This window comes from Sander lucioperca, chromosome 18 (genome assembly GCF_008315115.2).
Source record: "Sander lucioperca isolate FBNREF2018 chromosome 18, SLUC_FBN_1.2, whole genome shotgun sequence".
In the NCBI taxonomy this organism is placed as follows: Eukaryota; Metazoa; Chordata; class Actinopteri; order Perciformes; family Percidae; genus Sander; species Sander lucioperca.
In genome coordinates, this window is record NC_050190.1 from 29753104 (window position 1) to 29775176 (window position 22073).

At 41.1% G+C, this 22073-nt stretch overlaps 1 protein-coding gene across 1 annotated transcript in view; it reads right to left on the reverse strand.

The window, feature by feature from the left end:
- Window positions 1-9550: 9550 nt before the first annotated feature.
- Window positions 9551-22073, reverse strand: part of gabra2a (gamma-aminobutyric acid type A receptor subunit alpha2a) — a 28645-nt gene continuing 16122 nt past the window's right edge. Inside the window, exons 5-10 of the mRNA XM_031321434.2 lie at window positions 20384-20604; window positions 20128-20210; window positions 19282-19425; window positions 16379-16531; window positions 11898-12100; window positions 9551-10186 (exon numbers count right to left, since the gene is read on the reverse strand). Of these exons, the coding sequence (XP_031177294.1) occupies window positions 9881-10186; window positions 11898-12100; window positions 16379-16531; window positions 19282-19425; window positions 20128-20210; window positions 20384-20604 (1110 nt within the window). The 3' untranslated portion in view covers window positions 9551-9880. The remainder of the gene's footprint in view (window positions 10187-11897; window positions 12101-16378; window positions 16532-19281; window positions 19426-20127; window positions 20211-20383; window positions 20605-22073) is intronic.

Sequence of the window (22073 nt, forward strand, 5' to 3'; positions counted from 1 at the left end):
TGAAATGTGGCTTTACCGCTCATCATCATCATCATCATCATCATCATCATCATTATCAGTTATTGGAAGCATAAAAATCTGAATTTGGATGAAAGAGAGTGGACAACTGGATGAAACAGATGTGGGATGAACAAACAGCGACCACAGCACACTGTGATAGGTGGAGACACCTGTCAATCAAATGCACACACACACACACACACACACACACACACTAAACATACTTACTTTGTTTAAGCCAATATCAGCTCTTTTTAATTGCCACCAAGAAACACATAACTTAAATTAATTTCATACGTAAACTTCATGTGGGAAAAATATTATTCCTGTTGCTAAGTAACTGTATCAACTAATTGTTCGTGCCTAAATAGCATGACGAAGATATTAGAGAAACCAATTTCAAGAAATCCCACTTGCTTTTATCTTTTCATCAAAGCTTCCACTCTGTATTCATCAGCACTTCTGTTAACAGACCTCGCAGAATAATGTTTTCTGGGCAATGCCAAAACGTGACTCAAACAAGAGTGCATTGGTTGGGGACTATTTTCAGCGGCGGATTAATCCACATTTGGTGCTCTTAGCCACATTTGCGACACAGGGTTCCGGCAAAGCCCGTCTACGGAAAGCCGTTCCACTCCCTATTCAGCCCCATTGTACCTACTTTGGTTGCAGTTCCACCAAAGTTCCACTGGGGGTGATCACGGTCCAGTGCAAAATGAATGGGACTCTATGGAGCTAGACGGCTAAATTTGTCTCTTTCGCCTGATTGTCGATGAGAAATCTCAGATTTGATTGTAGTTTTTGCAAGTTCAACATGGATTATAGGTCAAAAGTTGAATGAACGAGTACTTATGCCCTTTCGATTTGTTACAGGTTGAGTCGTTGTTGCCCATAACACGCTAGCATTCTGCTAATTAATGCTGATTGGTCAGTGAAGGACAGATTACGATCGGAGATCCCGCTTGACGGCATCCGAAGCAGAACCAGAATGCCAGAGTGAATATTTCGGCGTGGTCTTTAAAACATTAGCAAACCTCTTTCTAGCCCGTGTATTGACAGGGAGAGTCTAACCTGTCAGCTGTGTTGTCGATGCCTCGAGAGAAAAAAGGAAGCGACTCAGAGCTTGCCGTAAAGCAGAATCTCTGGCCGTATATGTGTATGACGTCATTGACATTTTAAAAGGCTTTTTAGAACAAAAAAGCCACTTTAAAAAATCTAACACCCAGCAGTGTGTATTTTCTTAGCCTCCCCTTTCAAATGCAACATTCAAATTACTAGACAAAAAATTATATCCTGAGAAAAGTGGATTTTGAGGGGTATAGTTCCATAGAGTCCCATTCATTCTGCACTGGCCTGTGAGCGCCCCCTATTTGGAACTCTGGTGGAACTGCAACCAGTTCAGAAGCCGGAAGTAACGAGAGAGTGGAACTTCTTCCCATATTAGAAATTCTTTGGTTCCGGAGTCTTTTAAGTCCCCAGAACTATTTTGAAGGAACTAGAAGGTTCCTTCTGCCCATGGCTGTGTGCGTTTCCACCGTGGTCTAAAGACCCGTGAAGATGAGGAAGATGAGGTCGCTGACGTATAGGCTAAAGCAACATGACAGGATGAGGGCTGCTGGGGGTGGCAGAGGTAAACACACTCTGCAGTGTTTCCTCGACGGCTCGCCCGATCTCTGTCTTTCTTTCTCTCCGTCTTCTTTAGAAAATGAGTCAGGAAGCCGACAGCAAAGCCTAACTTTACTTTTAATGTTCTCAAACAACGAGAAATGTTCTTCTCTCATCCTAAAATGGTCATGCATCGATTTGAGAGTCATTCCTTGTTTTACGAATGAAGTGGCCGTGCACTGTGTTCAACCAATCAGTGACGGTCATCCCTGCAAACCTCACCGTGAAGGTTCCTGTACTTTCAGAAAGTACTACTCTCTATAAAGCCCCCAGAACTAAATACAGACCCTGGTCCCTACGGTCGAAACAGTTCCTCTGTTCCAGCGGAAAGTCTAGTGAGTATTTGTGGCAGCGGGGTGTATGTGGGATTGCCTTAAAATAAACTCCAGTGTGTGTGCTCCTGGTAATGAAACATGTCTACCAGTGTAACAGTGTGGCTCATTGATGTGTTTCAAACAACAAGGGAGCTCTACGGCACAGAGGAAGAAGATATATCAGGCTGTGATACACACACAACTAAGGGCATAACTTTGGGTTCAACATTGGAAGGGTTGAGATCTCCACTTTTGAGCAAAATTGAAATTTTGAACGTCAAACACTTCATTTTCTGCATTCTGGTGAAAGTTTCTGCATCAATTTATGGTGCAAATGTCTTTATTTATGTAAAGGAAATTATAATAGGTTTTTGGGGTGGATTGCACTGGCTAGTTTGATTATTGGGGGGGTTGTAACCCCCATCCCCTCTGTAAATTACACCTATGTACACAACACCTGTTTGTAGATACTGTACATTCACTGTTGGCTTGGGTCTGCTCTGCACATGAGATTTGTTGACAAGAAGAAGCCTTATGCCTTACCTTGATTGGGTTTATGTTTTGCATACCTAAAAACGTTATTCTAGAAATCTATTCAATGCAGCAACATTCAAATATTCTGCAGTCTAAATAAAAATAAACAGATAAAATCTGCCTTACTCACATGCTGTAAAATATTCCATAATATTATTGTTCCCATCAGATTACTTTGTATTTGTTTCTGGACGCAGGGCTGTGTCCCGTCTTGCTGACTGAGGCTGCAGAGGTGAGAGAGGTAGATTATTCACACATGATAAAACCATTGTGAACAGCTTTGCCATCCCCCGGGCCAGTGCTATTGCTGTATATGTATTTTAGATCATACAGCTCATCATCTGCTATACAGTAGACAGCTTTTTTCTTTGCACCGAGAAGCTGACTGTGTCAAAGATACGATATGTGATAAGCGCATTCGTGCTAATTACTTTGTTGTGTTCGAAAACAAAAGCAAGATAATTAATGGGTATGCAATCCAGTGATGTGATGAAAAAACACATTTTAGTTCAAATTTGCCACTGCCTGCAATGATAAGTTTCTGATTTGTGTGACCTCAGTCTGTCAGAATTCATGTTCATTTTCTCCAACTAGAATTACTCCTCAGACTGGAAGAAAATTGGAGGACAATTGTGGAGGAATAGACCGAGGCAGCATTCTGGGATAGGAGAAAAACGTGCTCTGTTTTTTTGGCATTTCTTTAAACCAATCACAATCGTCTTGGGCGGTGCTAAGCACCGGACGGAGCAACGGTGCCGCTGCAAAATAGTCTCTCGGGAAGGAACTTGTTTTGGTGGAACATGTGTACGTTGAAAAGTAGTTTTAGTCGTGCAACAGAAAACTCAGATTGGACAGATAGTCTAGCTAGCTGTCTGATTTACCCTGCAGAGATCTGAGGAGCAGTTAACCATAGTCCTCAGAAATCCACCGGAGTTTAGAATGGCAACACAAAGAAAGCGGATGGAAAAAGACATCAGGCCGAAATGATGTCATGCGGAATTTGAAATCGTGCAGAATTTCCGGCGGCACCGGAGCAATCCCGGAAATGAAACGTCGTCGAGATAGACTACTCCAGGTGGGATGAAATGTGGTGGAATGGTCAATTCAGTCCGAATTTTTTTTTTTTCAGCATTATTTCTCTGTTTAAAGTCTCAAAATTATTCAGTTTAACTGAGAATTGTAATATCAAGTGTGCCCACACCTCACTTACTTTTCTGTTTAACTGGAGTTGCCTTGTTGAGGTGTAAGTTCCCATGACATGTGTTGTCAGCTGCAGCCCTGCATGCAGAGGGGTAGGGTAGATGTGACGGGGAGGATGTGGAGGGAGCCTGTGATGGCGTGGACAGCTCCGGCCTCTGGCTACTGTCAGGCCGTAGATAGGCTACGCCACCTTACACTCTCCTAAAGGACTGAAAAATCACTGTGTGTGTGCGTAATTAAATAATTAGAGGCATGTTGACAGCTGAAGTAATGTTCTATTAACATGGCAAGGTTTAAGTATGTTGAATGTATACAAGTGTGTACAAATACAGTCCTAATATCACTTTAATGTAGATATTACAGCCTATTGACACATAAACCTGTTTCACTACCTCTTTAACCCTTAGGAGTCTTGGGCTATTTTGGCTGTTTTTGAGTACTTTTAAAAAAAAAAATGTTGCCTTTATATACGACATAAACAAATGTTTACCATACCAATGTTTGGTATCTGTTTTTTCAGCACAACATGACCTATATGACCTGACAATTAGTTTTTCACTTTGACGTACTGGATCAACATACTGGACCCAAAAACACACAAAAAACACAAAATCCGATTAGAAAAATTATAGCTTTTTTACTATAAAAAACAAACATGCTCTACCAAGCATTTTAAAAGGTTTAACATGTAAACACAAGTTGCAAATGTCAACATATAAAGGTAATATTAGGAATATAGTTTTAGGTAAAAGTGTAGAAGAGTTAAATTATGAAATGATATGATCCCATATATTTTGAGTCATATTAAGAGATGGAGATGAAGTGCCAGGAGCATTCAGCCCAGAGGATAAACATTTCAGCAGTTATTGCAGTTCACTGGTATTATTTACATCAGCACACTGGGGTACAACTATTAACGTTACAGAGCATTTATTCACATTTGCATGCCATCATCTTTCAGTGATTGTATGGTAGCTTCCTTTACATCTTTTTCCTTCGAGGCCTCGGGGTCAGAGCAGATTTTCAGAGGAAAAACAAGATAGGGGTATTTTAATCACATTTGCATAAAACTGCATGGTCTCAAAATGGTTGTTTTTGTATTGTGGGTAGCTTGACCCAAGCTTGAGACATTCTGTAAGTAGAGCTAAAAAGAAGCACATTCCTACCTGCTTGGGTATAGTTTATAGTAGGGCTGCACAAAATATAATTTTTTTTATCGTCATCGAAATATTAACTGTCGCATTAAACACATCGCAAAAGGCTGCACGACAAGCAATTTGTTGTATTTTAGCAGAATAATAAAAGCACCAGAAATGCAGAACGGGGTAAATTTGATTATCTTTATTTTTTTATATCGCAAATAACGTTATCGCGATATTCAACATGATCACATATTGTATATTTTCCTCATATTGTGCAGCCCTAGTTTATACTGTATTTAAAACATTATTTGTCCATAGCCGATGTGTGCAAAGCTTGTGTTCTTTCTTTTTTTCAGTGTGAATGGGCCGATGACACCCAGTGAAAGGCTAGCCAGCAGTAGGGGTAAAGGTGCTGCTGGTGCAGATCAAAGGCAGGTGGATAAGTGCAGACAGGAGGGTAAATGTGCTGATGTGCAGTCGATGCTGTGCTGGGCCTGATTACAACCTCTTCAGCAACACTACCCATTCAGCAGGACTCCACTCTCAGCAATGCTGATGCAGCTCTAAGCACAGTGAGGATTTGGATGCCCCGTCGCCTGCTGACTTGTGTATTAAGAAAATCTGGACACCTTTGTATGGAGTAGACCTAAAATTGGGTTAAAAGCTCCACATTGCAAGATTGTAGCCCCAGTGTAACATGGTTAATAATGCTTCCACTTGCCGTTTACTAGAAGTGTATATTTTGTGTACTTTGGTTTAGTGTTCTGTCACTTTAAAATATGGATGACGCACCTTCCGTAAGCAGTAGGTCATGTTTATAACACTGCAGATTATTGTATTCTCTGACATTATAAAATACTCTTCATTTTTGTTCATTATATGGCTCTTTACATTTTATGTTTCCTAACCTTTGTAGTATACTCCCTTTTTATTTTTTTTATTTTCTCTTATTATGTTCATTGTCATGCACCGAAACACTATGAAAAATTCCTTGTATGTGAAAACATACTTGATACTACATAATACTTGACAATAAACCTGATTCTGGCTCTGGTGTTATAAACCACTCCAGTCTTCCTGTCTTTAGAGCGTACCAGCAGAAATCTTGCAGGTTACACATTAAAAGAAATGGAGATGAAGTGCCAGGAGCAATCAGCCCGGAGGATAAACATTTCAGCAATCGATCTGCTTGCTCGTTTATTTAAAAAAAACATTGGGATGCCACTCTCACAAGGAACACAAAGGAATAATAATACAAAGGAAACATAAGTGATTAATATGGGACTTTGTTACCTTTGTTAACAGTCAATGAGATACATACATGTACTTTCTGTTAAAATAGAATTTTCTGAATGTGACTTTTATATTAATTAATACATTTTGTCCATCCATTCATCCATCCATTTGAGGTGGCGCACTAATACCAACTTTGAATGTGAAAGCACGAAGGCGCAGAGCACACAGGTGGATGATGGGGTAGGTGGTTAGGAGTGGGGTTCACAGGTAACAGCAGGGTGTGGTAGGATATGTACAGTAGACGGTGAGCGACAAGTTTGCTAGATTACATATTGGGCCAAACTGGGGATGGCAGTATTTAGGCTGAGCTGATCAGAACTCCACTGGAGTTGTGTGGCTGAACCATCTCTGCAAGATTCTCCCAGTAAAACAAATCCCAAAGAAAAGAACCCCACCACACAGAGTGTTGCAAAGAAAGAACGCCATGCTCTATACGGGGTCACTTAAAGCAACATTGCGTAACTATTTTACCTTAAAATAACAGATGCAAAATCACTTTGATGCTACACTGACTTGTATTAGGGAGAATGGTGCCTCTGTCATTCCCACTGCACGACTCGAACGCCTGTATAACTTTGGCGAGCGTGATCGATCTCCCAGGGGATGTGCGTAGCGCTTTAATGCACCACATCACTAAAACTAGCAAAACTGCATCATATTTAACAGAGAAAATGTTTTCCCTCTGACTCCCTCCGGCAGCTATGCCTTGACTCTTGGTGATTTACGGAGTTTCTTGACGAACGGAAAGCTCTACTTGTTGCTAAAGTGGCTAGTGCTAAGGCTAACCGCTAACTGCTGCTAACTGTAGCTGCCGTCAGTTGGTTAGCTCAGTTATCCGAGCTGTCAGGTCAGGACTGGAAGCGCCGAGCACCGGGGGAGTGTTGGAGTATACACTGCTAGCATGAGAGCTTAGGACCGCTGGGAGAAGAAGGTTATCAGGACCGGGGCCTGGGGGGGAATGCCAGCGGCGAACGGCGGTGTAGTGCCAGAATTGGAGTCGGGTGAGCATGCAACGTAACCAGGTTCAGCAGCCTCTACGGACATCATTGCATGGGCAAAGAGACCGAAGAGAACAAGGAGGAAGCTTAGAAGAGAAAAGAAATGACCGGACAAGAGTAAATCTCTGGCTTTTAGTCGTTGGCGAGAGCTTAGTCCATATCGCCGACGTTCCACTTGCCGCCGGAAATTCCGCAGGATGTCCTTTTTAGGCCAGATGTCCGTCACCTTACTCTTTCTTTGTGTTGGAATTTTAAACTTTGGTGGATTTGTGAGGACTATGGTTAACTGCTCCTCAGATCTCTGCAGGGTAAATCCAGACAGCTAGCTAAACTATCTGTCCAATCTGAGTTTTCTGTTGCACGACTAAAACTACTTTTGGACATACACACGTTCCACCAAAACAAGTACCTTCCCGAGGCTATTTTGCAGCGGCTCCGTTGCTCCGTCTGGCGCTTAGCACCGCCCAAGACCATTGTGATTGGTTTAAAGAAATGCCAATAACCCAGAGCACGTTGTTCTCCTATCCAGTAATGTTGTATGGACTTGCCAGACCCTCTTCCGCAGCGCTGTGGAGGAAGGCCTGGCAATGCGAGACTAACAAATAGCTGACAATCATCAGGGGTTACCCACCCACCATCAACACCCCACTAGGCCATAAGACAAGGCCAGACAGACACATTTTAGAAGGTGCACCTCTTTGGCTCCCTGCAGGGTTTTTCTTAGCAATTTTGGCCTCTTTTCTGTTTGTTTTCACAAACGTTGGCTCTGAAGGTAGATCTTAGTTTTGCCCAGCTAAAAACAGAAAGACACTGAGATTCGTTATCAGTGAATATCACTGAACATCAGTTTGTATTAGCGATCATATGAGTCAGGAAGAGCTTCCACACTCCAACATTTAAATAATCGTGGTCAAGTGTTCAAAGTGGAAAAGATAGTGATCAATAGAACAAAAAAATAATGTGGGTTAAACAAAGCACAGGGTTCATGTACATTATAATTCCCATATTTTTTTTAAACTTTCACACAAAGACTACACAAAATTCAATGAATGCAGTATTACGGACACAGTATGCTCTTCTAGGAAGTTGTTCCTGCTACATTGCATATAAAAAAGATTGCACTTTTTTGAACTTAAAAAAAATAAAACTTAAAATAATTTAAATAATCACAAAGACACTTAAACAAAACACATGAATACATATATATTTCATACGCACTGACACCTATTCTCCTACATTTGTGTCCAGTCAGAATCATCTTCCCCAGTGTGACACAGTCCATGTGGGGGAAGACAGAAGTCTAAAAAGCTGTACAAAAGCTACAGAGTGAGCAGCAAAGCACCATGTAACCCTGCAGTGATTGTGGCGAAGCAATGGTGTGGAATACGTTCACAGCAAATAGCCGGATGTGGTATAGATGGTAATGGGACAACCTGCCCGCCCCACAGAACCAGACTACCTTCTGCAAACTCCAATTTTTCCCTAGAGATATCTTTCCGCTACACTGAAGAGCAATGTGCTGACTTGCTGCCTCTCAACTCCCTTCTGTCTCATGAATGCAGAAGTTAATTAATGACAAAACTGCTAAGTTAAGATTCTAAAGTGTTTAACATAAAATTCTGAGAGGTTTTCCTGTAATTATGACTTCCATAACCCATTAGTAGTACATCTCACAAAAACGTCACACATTTATGAGAAAAGGACCCTTAGATAATCAGTTTTTCCTGTTGATTATGCACCGTTTCATGGACTGTGTTGATAATTATTTTTATTTTTTTTAAATATATATAATAAATAAAATAGTATCCTATCATAATTCTAACATTTTGGAAGCCATAATTAGAAGGAAATGTATTTTTCTGCAGGGAGACTTCCGGGTTGGATGGTGTAGTCTTGCGTTTCCGAGCACCCACCACACCCAATTTAAAAAGTTTCTATATCAGAGAAACTTTTTAAGTTTCTTTCAACCAAATTGTCAAATAAAATAACATGGATGATTCCATACATGTTCCATCCATATAGCATTTGAAGAAAAAAACTTGATAAAAGAACGTCGAAAAAAGTGACCAATAATGTTGGAAAAAGCTTCAAAAACGTGGGGAAAAAACAACAAAAATGTCAAAAAGTAGCACAGAGAAATTTGACAAACATCCTAACAAGTGACAAAAGACTAAAAAAGCGAAAAAGGTGCAGAAAAAAAAGTTTTGATTAGAAATGTTGACCCAGAAATACACAAAAAATTGCATGGTCGACGGTAAGACAACACAAGGGTTAAATTGCCAAATTTATACTCTACCTATCAAGCTTCTGGAAAAAAACAAATAAGGACTACAGGAACAGACTGTGTCCACCAAGATGACTTTTAAATCAGGAAATGTCTTTTTCTCTTATTTTGAACTCATTTGTCTTTTTTTTTTTTTTTTTTTTTGGAGATCCAAGAAGAACTACACGTTTGGTTTTCTCTCAGTTCGGGCAGCTGAAACTAAAAGTATCCTGTTTGACAATGACCAGGTAAAGATGCCTGGCTTACACCTGTAATACGAACTCTGAGGATTATTCGAAACCCAGTTACTATGTTTACCTGCAACAATCCCAAACTGTACTCAAGCAAGGACAGAAGGGAGAAGGAAATTCTCCGTGCATGTAAAACAGCTTCTGGCTGACAAAAATGAATACCGACAGATGTTAGTCCTGAATGGGCTGAATTGTGTTTGAAGTAATTTCCTACAGTTCATTTAGAAGGATCCGCCTTTACAATGACTGGTTCTCTGTTCAGGTAGGTGGCCCAGTAGACCAGGTTAAAGCTCCCAAACAACACGGGGAACATGATGCGGGAGATGCGGTCGATCTTGCTGACGCTGTTAAAGGTTTTCTTGTTCTGTTCAGGCTTCAGCTCCGCTGTGGTCTTGTGGTTGGGATCGCTCAGAGCACACTTGGAGATGGTGGGCAGCGTGGAGTCCTTTGTGATGTTGGGAGCATAGTTAGCCACGGCTACAGCATAGGCGTTGTTCTTCTTCATGACTGACGCTTCCTTTTTCTGCAGGGAAAAATGCCTCAGGGTTAAAGAGCTTGGTTGCATCCGAAATCTCATACTCTGCACTACATGCTCAATATGTATACTATCATTCAATATACTTTTGTGTAAATAAACAATAGTGTGTATCTTTTGGGACGCCCTAAGCTGTCATTTTCAACGTCACATCCTAAGAGCCTCCTTGCCGGTTGGAGACGCTTTACCATGGTAACCCCTGCCGAGCTAAGCTCTAGCGAATGCTTGAATCCCTGAAAACAGTGAGCAACTAGACCAACAGTCGCAGGTGATAAAATCACAGATTGTATATGTAGAAATGTAAATTAGAGCGTTTTTGACGTTACAGAGCTTCTTGGTTTCTGTCCGTTTGTCTGTATGAACGTTGTCGTTACTACCGCATTGCATTGTGGGATACTTATGCCGGCGTAGTTGTCCAGTGTTTGCATACTGTGATATTTCACCGGAAATAGTATGAAGTTCATGTACTATTGGTTTCGGACGTACTAAAAAAATCTCACATACTGTTTTAGCTACTAAATAGCATGATAGTATGGAATTTCAGACGCAACCCTTTTGAAGTAAATACTGTTTCTTGCTCAGTTGATATTGTTGTGCATGAAAGGTTTAGAGAGGACACAAATTCTCACTCCCAGCGTGTCAAAAAGTGATGCTTGGTCAGGTGCCTTTGGCATTTGTTACTGACACAAAAAAAGTCGTCTTTAGCATCGGGACTCTTGGCGTCACTTTTTGATGCTCTGGGTCTGGAACGATTTGGCGCAATTTAAAAAAATATATGTTTAACTGACATGCGGCGGGACAGTAAGGTTTAGGAAAAAGAGATTGTGGGTGGGGTAACAAAATGTACGTTCAAGTGACATGCGGGACAAGAATAGGACACGAACCCCGGTGTTGTTTGACCAATCCACCAACCCAACCTGCCTCCTTATTTTAGGTCTTTCATACTACTCACTACCGTTGTACTAGAGCGCCGCGGTCGAGCTGTTGCTATGCCCATTGCGATGCTAAAGGGGGATTTTTGCGCTGCTATCTGACCAAGCGTCCCTATTTGAAGAGTTAGGAATGACAACGGGTAAGTAGGCCTTTAACAATTATTACATAATTGTCTAATTGTCAATTTCTTTTTACATAATCGCCGTTTCTTTGTTTAACCGCAAGAATTGCTAACCTATGGTGTTAAGGTTTGTGACGATTGCTGATTTTGTTTAGATATGCCAAATTGTAATTATTTAAGTGATTATTGGTCAGACTATATCTGTTTATTATTACGTTTTATTGTTAGTTGTTGGCACTTGACCCTAAACATGTTCATAGCAACAAAAATAACAAGTGGGATACAGTTAGAAAAACAGTTTTATGATAATAAGGAGGCGTTGTTTACTTTATAGGGTTTGCATTGGTGTTATTACATTATCTGGGTCACATGACAGTGATACAACCAAAAGATGTATCCTGGGATTCCTTCAAAACATGAAGTAATAAATCAATAAATATTTTTAAATTTGACTGGAAGAGACAATTCTATTGTTAATGGCAATTCTCTCTGAGACAATTAATTGTACAGCAAAATTTGGAATTGTTACAGCTCTACGGATCAGTACTGTACGTTCCCAATAAAGGCAAGACTGAAACATGATAGCCTTTACAGTATGATTGATCCTGAAGAGGAATGCTCCCTCTAGGTGTTGGACAGCTGTACCTTTTCACTGACGACACTCTTTCCGTCCCAGGCCCAGCCTCGCTTGGTGAAGTAGTTGACTGTAGCAAACTCGATAAGCGCAGAGAAGACGAAGGCGTAGCAGACGGCGATGAACCAGTCCATAGCTGTAGCATAGGCCACCTTTGGCAGTGAATTACGGGCACTAATACTCAAGGTTGTCATGGTGAGAACTGTAGTTACACCTGGGAAGAGAGGGCAAAAGTATAGAGAAAATATATTTAGTAACTGCAGGGATATGATTGATATAGGGGACACACGTACATTTTATTTGAGCTGCAGGTCATATTTAAAAGCACTTTATCACACTGTGGACACATCCCTACACACTGTAAGAGGATATTGTGCTTTCCTTTTGAAGTTGCATTTCTCATATGCACACACACACACACACACACACACACACACACACACACACACACACAATGGCCATGCACGTCTTATTTGAATTTCAACCAGATCTGACTCCATCATGGATGTTCTATGTGTATAGAAACATCTGAAAACAGAGGTCACAAAAGCATCACCTGACTGACAATATAAAGATAAAAATGAAAAAAGAAATAACAAAACCAAAAAACTACTGCCTGCAAACTGTATTCAGAGAAACATTTTATTTCAATTGTGTGAATAATTAGTCAAACTTATCAGCCTGGACACCAGCCGAACTTAGCCCCGCCCAAAACATTTGAGGTCGGGAAGTTCGGTCTGGACTTGATCCGTTGTGGAGCAACTATGCTCGAACCAGAGCTGTTTGGACCAATCAAATTGTCAGGACGGGCTTTATACGATGATGGACAGATGATCAACAATAACGGAATCAACCACGTCACCAAAGAGCGCTTGGGTTGAATTTGTTTACAACAAAGATGGCTGCCGCTGGAGAATTGAGATGTGTAGATTCCGCCATCACATCTAATATAGAAGATATCGACAGCGCATTCATTTTAAAAGAGGAACAGAGAACCGCGATCAAGGCATTTGTCTATCGGAAAGATGTTTTTGCCGTCCTTCCTACGGGTTGCCAGAAGTGAAACGGTCACACACAAAAACAACGGGCTGCAGCGATGTTAGCAGCAACCAAACAATTTACCATGCAGTGATCTGAGGAGCAGTTAACCATAGTCTTCATAAATCCACCAGAGTTTAAAATTCCAACACAAAGAAAGCGGAAGGAAACGGACATCGGTGAAAATACACGCATCCGGCGGAATTTCCTGCGGCACCGGATCGATCCCGGAAGTGGATCGTCAAGGATATAGATTAGCCGTTTCATTAAGTTCATATTTATCGCAGGAATAATGTCATGAATTGTGTTCTATTGTGTTGGTGTTGTTGTGCAACAGACAGCACTGATAGCCCGGTCTGCCATGGATCATGACAACCGTTAAAATTAGCAAATGTTTCAACTTGCAACAATGAGATGGCTTCAACAATGAATTTCTTTGATGTTGTAAGAAGCAGTGGGAGATTAATTTTCTTGCTGAGCGGCACTTCACAAATCTTTTGATTCTCTTCCGCTGCCAACTGAGTGTATTAGACCTACCTTGGCAAGCATAGGACTAACCAACTATCATAGAGCAGTATCACCATATATGACAACTGTACAGCATACAACAGTTGTTTGTTGAGCCTGTGTGTTGTACTGTGTACTGTAATATGGACCAGTTTGTCATGGTTGTGTATGTGTTTCAGTTTCCTGTTTTATTTTGTAGTCTGTTTGTCATTTCTTGTTTTACTTCCTGCCTTGTGTTTTCCCGCCTTTGTGATTGTGTGCCCCACCCTGATGTGTTTCACCTGTTCCTGAGCCCTCGTGTCACCTGTTCCTTGTTTCAACTCATTACCTCTTGTATTTAGTCTCTGTGTTGTCTTTGTCTAGTGTCAGATCATTGTTTCTGTATTGGATTTTGTGTGTGTGTGTGTGTGTGTGTGTGTGTGTGTGTGTGTGTGTGTGTGTGTGTGTGTGTGTGTGTGTGTGTGTGGTCTACCCTTTTGGTCTCAGTGTTCCTGTTTCCTGTGATTCCTGTTTTTGACTTCCACTACATTTTGGACTACTTTGCCTGCTGTATTCAGGACTACAGGATTTTATGGTATTAAATCCTCAAGCTCACCACTGCCTACTGTCTCTGCATTTGGGTCCGACATTCTCTAAATCCTACAACACAGCTGCTTAATATTGAATGGACAACAACACAATTCCAGTCCAATCACATTACTAAAAACTACAACGTTACAATTCCACTTTACAATTAAGGTAATTCTATCCTATACCATATCATATCATGTGCTGCGATTTCTAACCTGGAAAGAGTTTCAGTGTAATTTCCTTGTTACAACGTGGGTATTTTATTTAATTTTATCAGTTTATTTGTCAGGGGCAATACATATTGGCATTGTTACATCTAAAGTGCAACCGATGCAATGTATCTGGGACTTCTAGCCATAGGCTAATTTGCAGTCCTTGTCCCTGGTTAGGCTTTTAGAAATGACACATGGTAAATCAATCTGAAATTCCCTCTGCTTTCCCCATTTCAAACTGTGTTCTTTAGTTTTTAAGTAATTCCATCCAGACTATACTTCAAATTAGGGATGCATCGATCCAACTTTTTTTAGTCCCGATACCATTACCTGGGCTTTGGGTATCGGCCGATACAGATTACTGATCCAATACTGGCGTTGAATTAGAAAGCTATATGCCTCACTGTGTGGAAGTGACTGGGATTATTCTTTTATGTGTAAGGCAACATCAGGTTTGACTTAAAAATAGCTTTTGTAACTTTTTAGAAACTTAGACAAAATGTGACAAATAAATACATGGATATAAATGTACTGAATATTTAATTATTAATAAAATAATACATTGTGCACTAGCAACTTCCAAGCTTCGAGTGTAACACAAATGCTGTTTGCATGTCATCCTGCAAACAGCATTATGGTAGCAACCAGAGGTGGAAAGAATACAAAAATACTTAAGTAAAAGTACTATTACTTGGATAACTTTTACTTAAGTACAAGTAAAATTACCAGTATAAAAGTCTGCTCAAGTAAAAGTAAAAAGTAGCTCATTTAAACTTTACTTTTTAACAGTAGCCGGGGTAGATATACTTTTTTATATTTATACTTATTTAATATCTTATTTATACTTATTTAATATCTTATTTATACTTATTATACCTATTTAATTATTAATTTGATTTTAGTTTGTTGACAGATATTTTGCCAAAACAAGGTTAAAGAGCTCTTTTCTTAGCTATTTTTATTAACTAACGGATGTGATTTAAAATATAGCAAAGTACAATACTTCAAACAAAACATACTTAAGTAAAAGTAAAACAATTTAAAAACGACTTTAAAAAGTAAAAGTACACAAAAAAACTGGTCAATTACAGTTACGCGAGTAATTGTAATTTGGTACTTTCCACCTCTGGTAGCAACAGACAGGTCCCTGACATTTTACCAAAAGGGAAATCAGAGTGCGGGTGTTCGTCCACTGTCCTTTGGCAGATAAGCAGAGCGAGGCCTCATCTGGTGGCCTGCTGTGGCCTGATAAAATGTTTAACTGTCAGCATGAACACACAGTTAACTATCAGGACGGCAAACCCAGGCAGAGAAAGCCCTGCAGGTTGAGGTGAGGAAAGGAAGAATTACCGTTTGGGAAACCTGGCGTAGCTGTCTGGCTTCATGTGCTTTTCCAACCCGTTCTCACTCCAAACTCGTAAAATAGAGACGCTTGGGCAGTGGCTGTCAGCGGCAGATACGACGCAAAACGCACCCTTCAGCGTGTGTGTAGAACGCACCGGGCAGAGCAGCAGCTACACGGGGTTTGAAGATGACGTAGCAATAAGAGCGACTACGGTAGCGAGTAGTATGAAAGCCCGAAAATCGTAAGGAGGTTGGTTGGGGGGATGGATGGGTCAAACAACACAGGACTTTCACCCAGGAGACCGGGGTTCATGTCCCGCGTGTCACGTTTCCTAAACCCAACCGTCCCGTTCTTCTTTTCCTAAACCCAACTGTCCCGTTCTTCTTTTCCTAAACCTAACTGTCCCGTTCTTGTCCCGCGTGTCATGGAAACGTAAGCCCACCCACAACCTTTTCCTTAACCTAACTGCGTCAAAAGTGATGTCAATAGTCCCGACCAAGCGCATTTAGATAAAGCGCGTATAGACATGATGCTAAAGGAGACTTTTAGCGTCAATAACAATGCCAAAGGCACCTGACCAAGCATCCATATTTTACGCGATGGGCGTGAGAATGTGTTGGCTTTTCACCTTTTCACAGCATTGTGTATAGTTAGAGCAATATTAGGATATATCATCATAGGAATGTTAGGCAATATATTGATTATCTCAGAATTGCTGTGATCGTGATATGATCAGTACCGTGAGCCGTGTATCGTATTGTGAGGTACCTTGTGATTCCCACCCATAGCTTGAAATGTTAAAATAAAAAAAGAAACTCACCAAAGACAGTTCTGGCTGGCACCGACTCTCGATTGAGCCAGAAGGAGACCTGGGAGAGGATGACCGTCATGATACAGGGCAGATAAGTCTGGATCACAAAGTAGCCGATCTTCCTCTTCAGATGGAAGTGAGCTGTCATGACCGTGTATTCACCTGAGAGAGAGAGAGAGAGAGAGAGAGAGAGAGAGGGGTTTGCTTGATGGTGTTTTAAACCCCCAACGTCGACTTTAAGGCAGCGCTGCGACCGTTGATTTCAAGGCACCTAACCTTAACCCTAACCTTTGCCTAATCCTAGGGCCTTCCAGGCAGCACTGCCTGAAAGACGACGTTAGGGCTTAAAACTCCAAACACCGAGAGGTTTAGTTGAGGTAGGATGGTGACACATGTAGAGCTGTAACAATACAATAATGCAATATAATTGCAATTAACAATATAGTTGTCTCTTTCCGTCAAATGTAAATATTATTTATTACTTTTTTTAACACATCTTTTGGTTATATCACTGTTATATGACCCAAATAATGTAATAACACAAACACACAGCCTATGACGTAAACCACGCCTCTTTATCCCCCCCTCCCCCCTCGTCATTTTTGTTGCTATGGACGTCTATAGGGTCAAGTGCCAACAACTAGCATAGCTTTAGCTCAACAGTCCGACCAAAAATCACTTATATAATTACAATTTTGCATATCTAAACAAAATCAACAACGACCATTTTGCGGTTGAACAAAGAAACCGCGATTACATAAAAAAAAATGGACAATTATGTAATAACTGTTACGGGCCTACAAATGCAGTAGATGCTACAGAATTAGTAGATTGATTAAAAGCTGCATAAATGTCAGGTATACATATTGTTATATTCACGTTTGATGCATTCATCATGAAAGAGTATATCTAAACAAATAGTTCAATGTGGAGAATAATAACCTGATAAAACAATCTAAGTAAATACTGCGTTGTGTGCGTGCCTGTCAACGGTTTCTTTGATCACTTAAGCTCAGCTGTCTTTGTGAGAAGTCCGATGCAGCTTGGTTTGTGTAAAATTCACTTTTATTTATTTATTTTTTATTCACAAATTACTTCTGGCCCTGTGATGTTGTAAACTGTGGGAGCTTCTGGAGCTCCCATATTCCCTTTCCACCCTTTACTTCCTCCAGGCTGAGGATAATAAAAAAAACTTCAAAGAGGGATGAAGAGAGTGGACTTAATGCCATAAAACACAGATAAAAAGAAAGAAAATTGGCGCTGTGAAAACAAAATTCTCAAACCGGCACAGATGTTAAAGGGTATTGTGGTGAGTTTCTTCATCAACACTTTCATAGCATTGTACACTCTCAGCCAAGCTGCTGCTACCTTCACTTCTCTGACTACTTGTAGCTGTTGTACCTTCGGGTTTTCCTTCTCTTGCTTTAATTTAATTTCGGCCTCATCTGCTTGATTTCTGCTTGTAGGTCTGTGTTTCCATTCGCTCTCCAGTTTATCGAGTCTTGCTTGTTGGGCATGTAGTCTTTGCATAGCTTTTCCTTGTTCTGGTTTGGTTGCCAGGTCTGCGTCTGCACCTGCATGATTGCTAGAGGACCTGGAGGTGGTGCGTCAGTGGTGGACTGATCCTTGTGATAACTCTGGGATTACCGTTTCCAGGGTGCGATTTGCCAGGGGGGGGTGCGTGGGATGTCCCCCTTTCTGGTCTACATATCCCTGCCTCTGCTGAATTATTTTTATCCCCGGTGGGGACAAAATGTAGGCTACCCCTACATTTTAAAACTAAGTAAAGCGCTGTAACATGAACACAGAGTGCCATAGAACGATAAAATCCGAGCGGCAGTTGCTGGTTGTATTTAGCCGCTGTAGCTCTTGTGGCAGTTGTTCAGCCGCCAACAGGCGACTGCGAGCCGGCTACAGGCACCGCCAGATGACGGTCTTTTCAGGGGCCGTGGTAGTGGAGTTTAGCCAGAAAAAGTGAGCGTCATGCGGCGATGACAGATACGTTTAGGCAACAAAACGATTACTTAAGTTTAGGGAAAAGATCATGGTTTGGATTAAAACAATCCCAAGGAACGAACGAGTGTTTCTTGGCTGAAAGTGTTTTGTTGACACCACGTTATACTATTTCATTTTGAGACTTTTTTCCATTAGATATTGAGGTTCATAAATACGTGTTTTGACATGCCTGGCGGAGTGGCTCTATATCCATGGTATTGAAAGGGAGATTTAATTCTTGCATGTTTTGTTTCGTTGCATGATCAAAAAACATCCCCCCCTCTGTTTTTTTCACAAATCGCACCCTGACTGTTACTACTGTCCAAATACAGGCCCATACTCATCCTTATTTAGCACCGGCAGCCTTACCCTCTCCTTCTCGAGTTGGTTGTTGAAACCCTTTAAGCTCTAGTCTTTTAATGACAAGGTCACAGTTCTAAGCTGTCAGAGTGACACATGCATCATTTCTCTTGACAATGGGCTGATAATGTTGGTGTACTCTAGCGTGTTTGGGATCTAACAATGTCTTCAGATGATCAGAAAGCTTTCACTCTTAACTCTAATCTCCTTTTGCTGCCTGCTTCCAAAGCTTGTAGGCTTTGATGAATGGATTTTGTCTTTGCGTGTGATAACATCTTGTTGGTCTTGTGCATCTGTTTGATTAACTATAGACTTAGTGTTTTTAAGTCCAAACTCAAATTTGGATGAGTGTTGTTAAGTTACCTTATCTTTCAAACTATATAACACCACTCACATCAGACATTTACACTTTGCTGAGTGACACACCAAGGGTCACCAAGGATTGCACCAAGCTTGCAATTCAAATTGCAATTGTCATGAAATCTTTTCATTTGTCCAGGCACTGGTTGGGTACTTCTGTTTGTCCGACTGACTTGAAACCGATGCGTGATGCTCACCAGTGCTGGATTTAATGGTCTCCTCCCCTGCAGTCTGGTCCACCAAGTCATACTGGTTGAGTCTGGATCCATCAACTGCCACTTCCACTGACGCGGAGGCATTACGAGTCCAGATGTAAGTAACCTCTGTCTTAGTGTAGGCATCTGATGCAGAGAGAGCAACATTCAACACACAGTCTCAACCCAGAGGTGTGGTTCCTGCATTAAAATCAGCATGTTAAAACAAGCCTCTTATGTTTTCTATATGTTAGCTAAACAAAACATATCAATTCATATCCATTTCATGTTGCATTGCGAAAGTCAACCCCTCTGTTCTCTGTTTCCAGAGTTCACAGTGCTGTGTGACCTTAAAAAGGGGTTTGATTGCTAGGTCAGTGCAATGCACAGCCTACAATTAATTGGCCAGTTGGTTATTAGTGTCGTTCTGGAGTCTTTGCAGGCTGCTTCCTGACTCATGTTTGTGCCTTCACTAAATAGTCAAACATTATGTGTGCCACATTTGGATACATATTAACATTGTAATTCAGAGATTAGAGGACAAATGTTTCAGTGCGACCTATTGGTGTCTGTCTCAAAAACTGCCAAAGAGTTTTAAAAGGCGGATGACATGGGGCATTTTTTATCGATATGATTTCCTGCTCTACCTTGTAAAATTTGTAATCTGTTTGGGAGGCAAAACCAATTTTGACTGAAATTTGGTGAATGAAAAAGGAAAAATAATAAGCTACAAGCAACATTTCAGTGCAGTCTGTGTTGAAAACAGTGAACATATCCTTTAAGGTGAAAATGACAGCAAGGTTTAGGAGGCATGCACAGTGTGGAGGACGTGAATCTGCTCGCACTTACAGCTGCCAAACTTGAGAGGACATGAGTGAGAGTCCATTGGGAAGTCTTCAAGGTGCATGGGGCACTCAGCTTGAACCGTTAGCCTGGCAGTAAACACACGTACAAGCGCGCACACGCACACACACACACACACACACACACACACACACACACACAGGGTTTAGCATATTATACAAGTAACACTGAATAGGAACATACAGCTGGAAACACTGGATGAATGAACGTTGATTATCACTTGAATGGTAAAACCAGCTACCTCATAGTGTAGAGCAGGGTTCCGTCCTCCATGATCCTCAGCAGCTTGTTGGGCATGGTCATGTTGTGGGCGACAGATTTCTTGCCATTGTGGAAGAAGGTGTCAGGGGTCCAGATCTTACTGGCCATCAGGTTGTTGAGAGGCAGAATGTTCATTGGTCCGTGGAACTTCAGCCGCTCATCCTTCCAACTCTGACGGAAGAAAACATCAACGGTGTACTCCTGAGAGAGAGAGAGAGAGAGGGCAGGGAAAGCAGTGTTAAATGGAGCTGCGGGCAAATTTACAAATCCTACTATAGCCACGCCAAGACCCGTCCTACGAAGCAGCTCGATTGGTTGGGGTTAGGATAGCCGATTGGCCAGGGGATAGGACCTGTACAAATGGGGTTACGTTACATTGCGTAAGCATGGACGCCTGGCCAATAAATGCTATTGAAGGGCGGGTCTTGGCGTGGCCATAGTAGGATTCATAAATTCTTGAGCTGTGGTACCCTGAGGCTGCATTCAGACCAGGAAACAGCGATCCGGCGATGTGCCACAGGGGTGTGCAACAGTTGGTGTAAATGGCCCATTTGTGTCACGTCCTGTTGTTTTATTTAACCTCCAAATGAAGCACAAGTAGACTTTACTGTATGTTTCACAATTACTGTTTTCCGGCAGATCGTGTATAGATCTTGATGTTCCTGACCGCACTTGAAGGCAGCTTAATTTCACGGAGAAAGAGAAAGATTTTATGTTTTATGTATGTGTGGTATATTATACTGTGCATACTGCCCATATTTTAAAGTGTGGTGTTCCTTGTTCTTGCAAGGAGATGTGTAAGACCTCATGAATTTTTCCTTTCGGGATAATAAAGTTAACTTTGACTTTGACTTTTGACTTTGAAAAAGAGACAAAGAGACCGTTGTTTGACAAACAGTCAAACAGCTGTTACACAAACTCCCGGGCAGTTCAGTGCTTGTGTTTCGTTTTTTTACCCTCATAGTGTTTTGAAAATGTTCTTGTGGCAGCAATAGAGGCAGTGATGTATTTATATCGTCATATGTCAACTAGTCCCATTTCTAGTCCCAGTCCCTAACTGTGGTGATTCACTGTAGGGATGGATCGGTACTGGTTTTTCAAGGCCGATTTCGATACCGATTATTAGTAGTTAATGAAACCGATAACCAATATTTGGAACTGATATGCATTTACGTTAAAATGAAAATATTTAAGTCAAAATTAAGATTTTTGGAATGTTACAAACTCCAACATAAAACTTTGTTTAGATGCTTTAAAGATTGTACCCGAGTCAAACTTTCGTTTAAAATTATATTTAGGACGTAATCGCCACTTTTAAGATTTACCGTATTTTCGTTTTTCGGTCAAATGGCATTTTGAATGGGAGTGCTAGGGGCACTTTTATGCTAGCCTCAAAAAAGCTATTTTTAAAACTCTAAGAAGGCTCGACACAACATGAAACTTTGCTCCAAGTATCAACAGGGTCTCTACACCTTAACGAAAGCATTGAGAACATTGTTTGTGTACCCAGAGTTTACTAAAAAGAAAGGTTTTCAACAACTCACCGTAGCTCTTGTTGTTTCTGGCCGCTACCACCTCGGCAGTCAAAACGAGTCGATATCCGAATGCGAATGAACGGACTCCATATGAGACTCCTTTTTCAACTACGAGGTCAATATTGTTTTTCAACA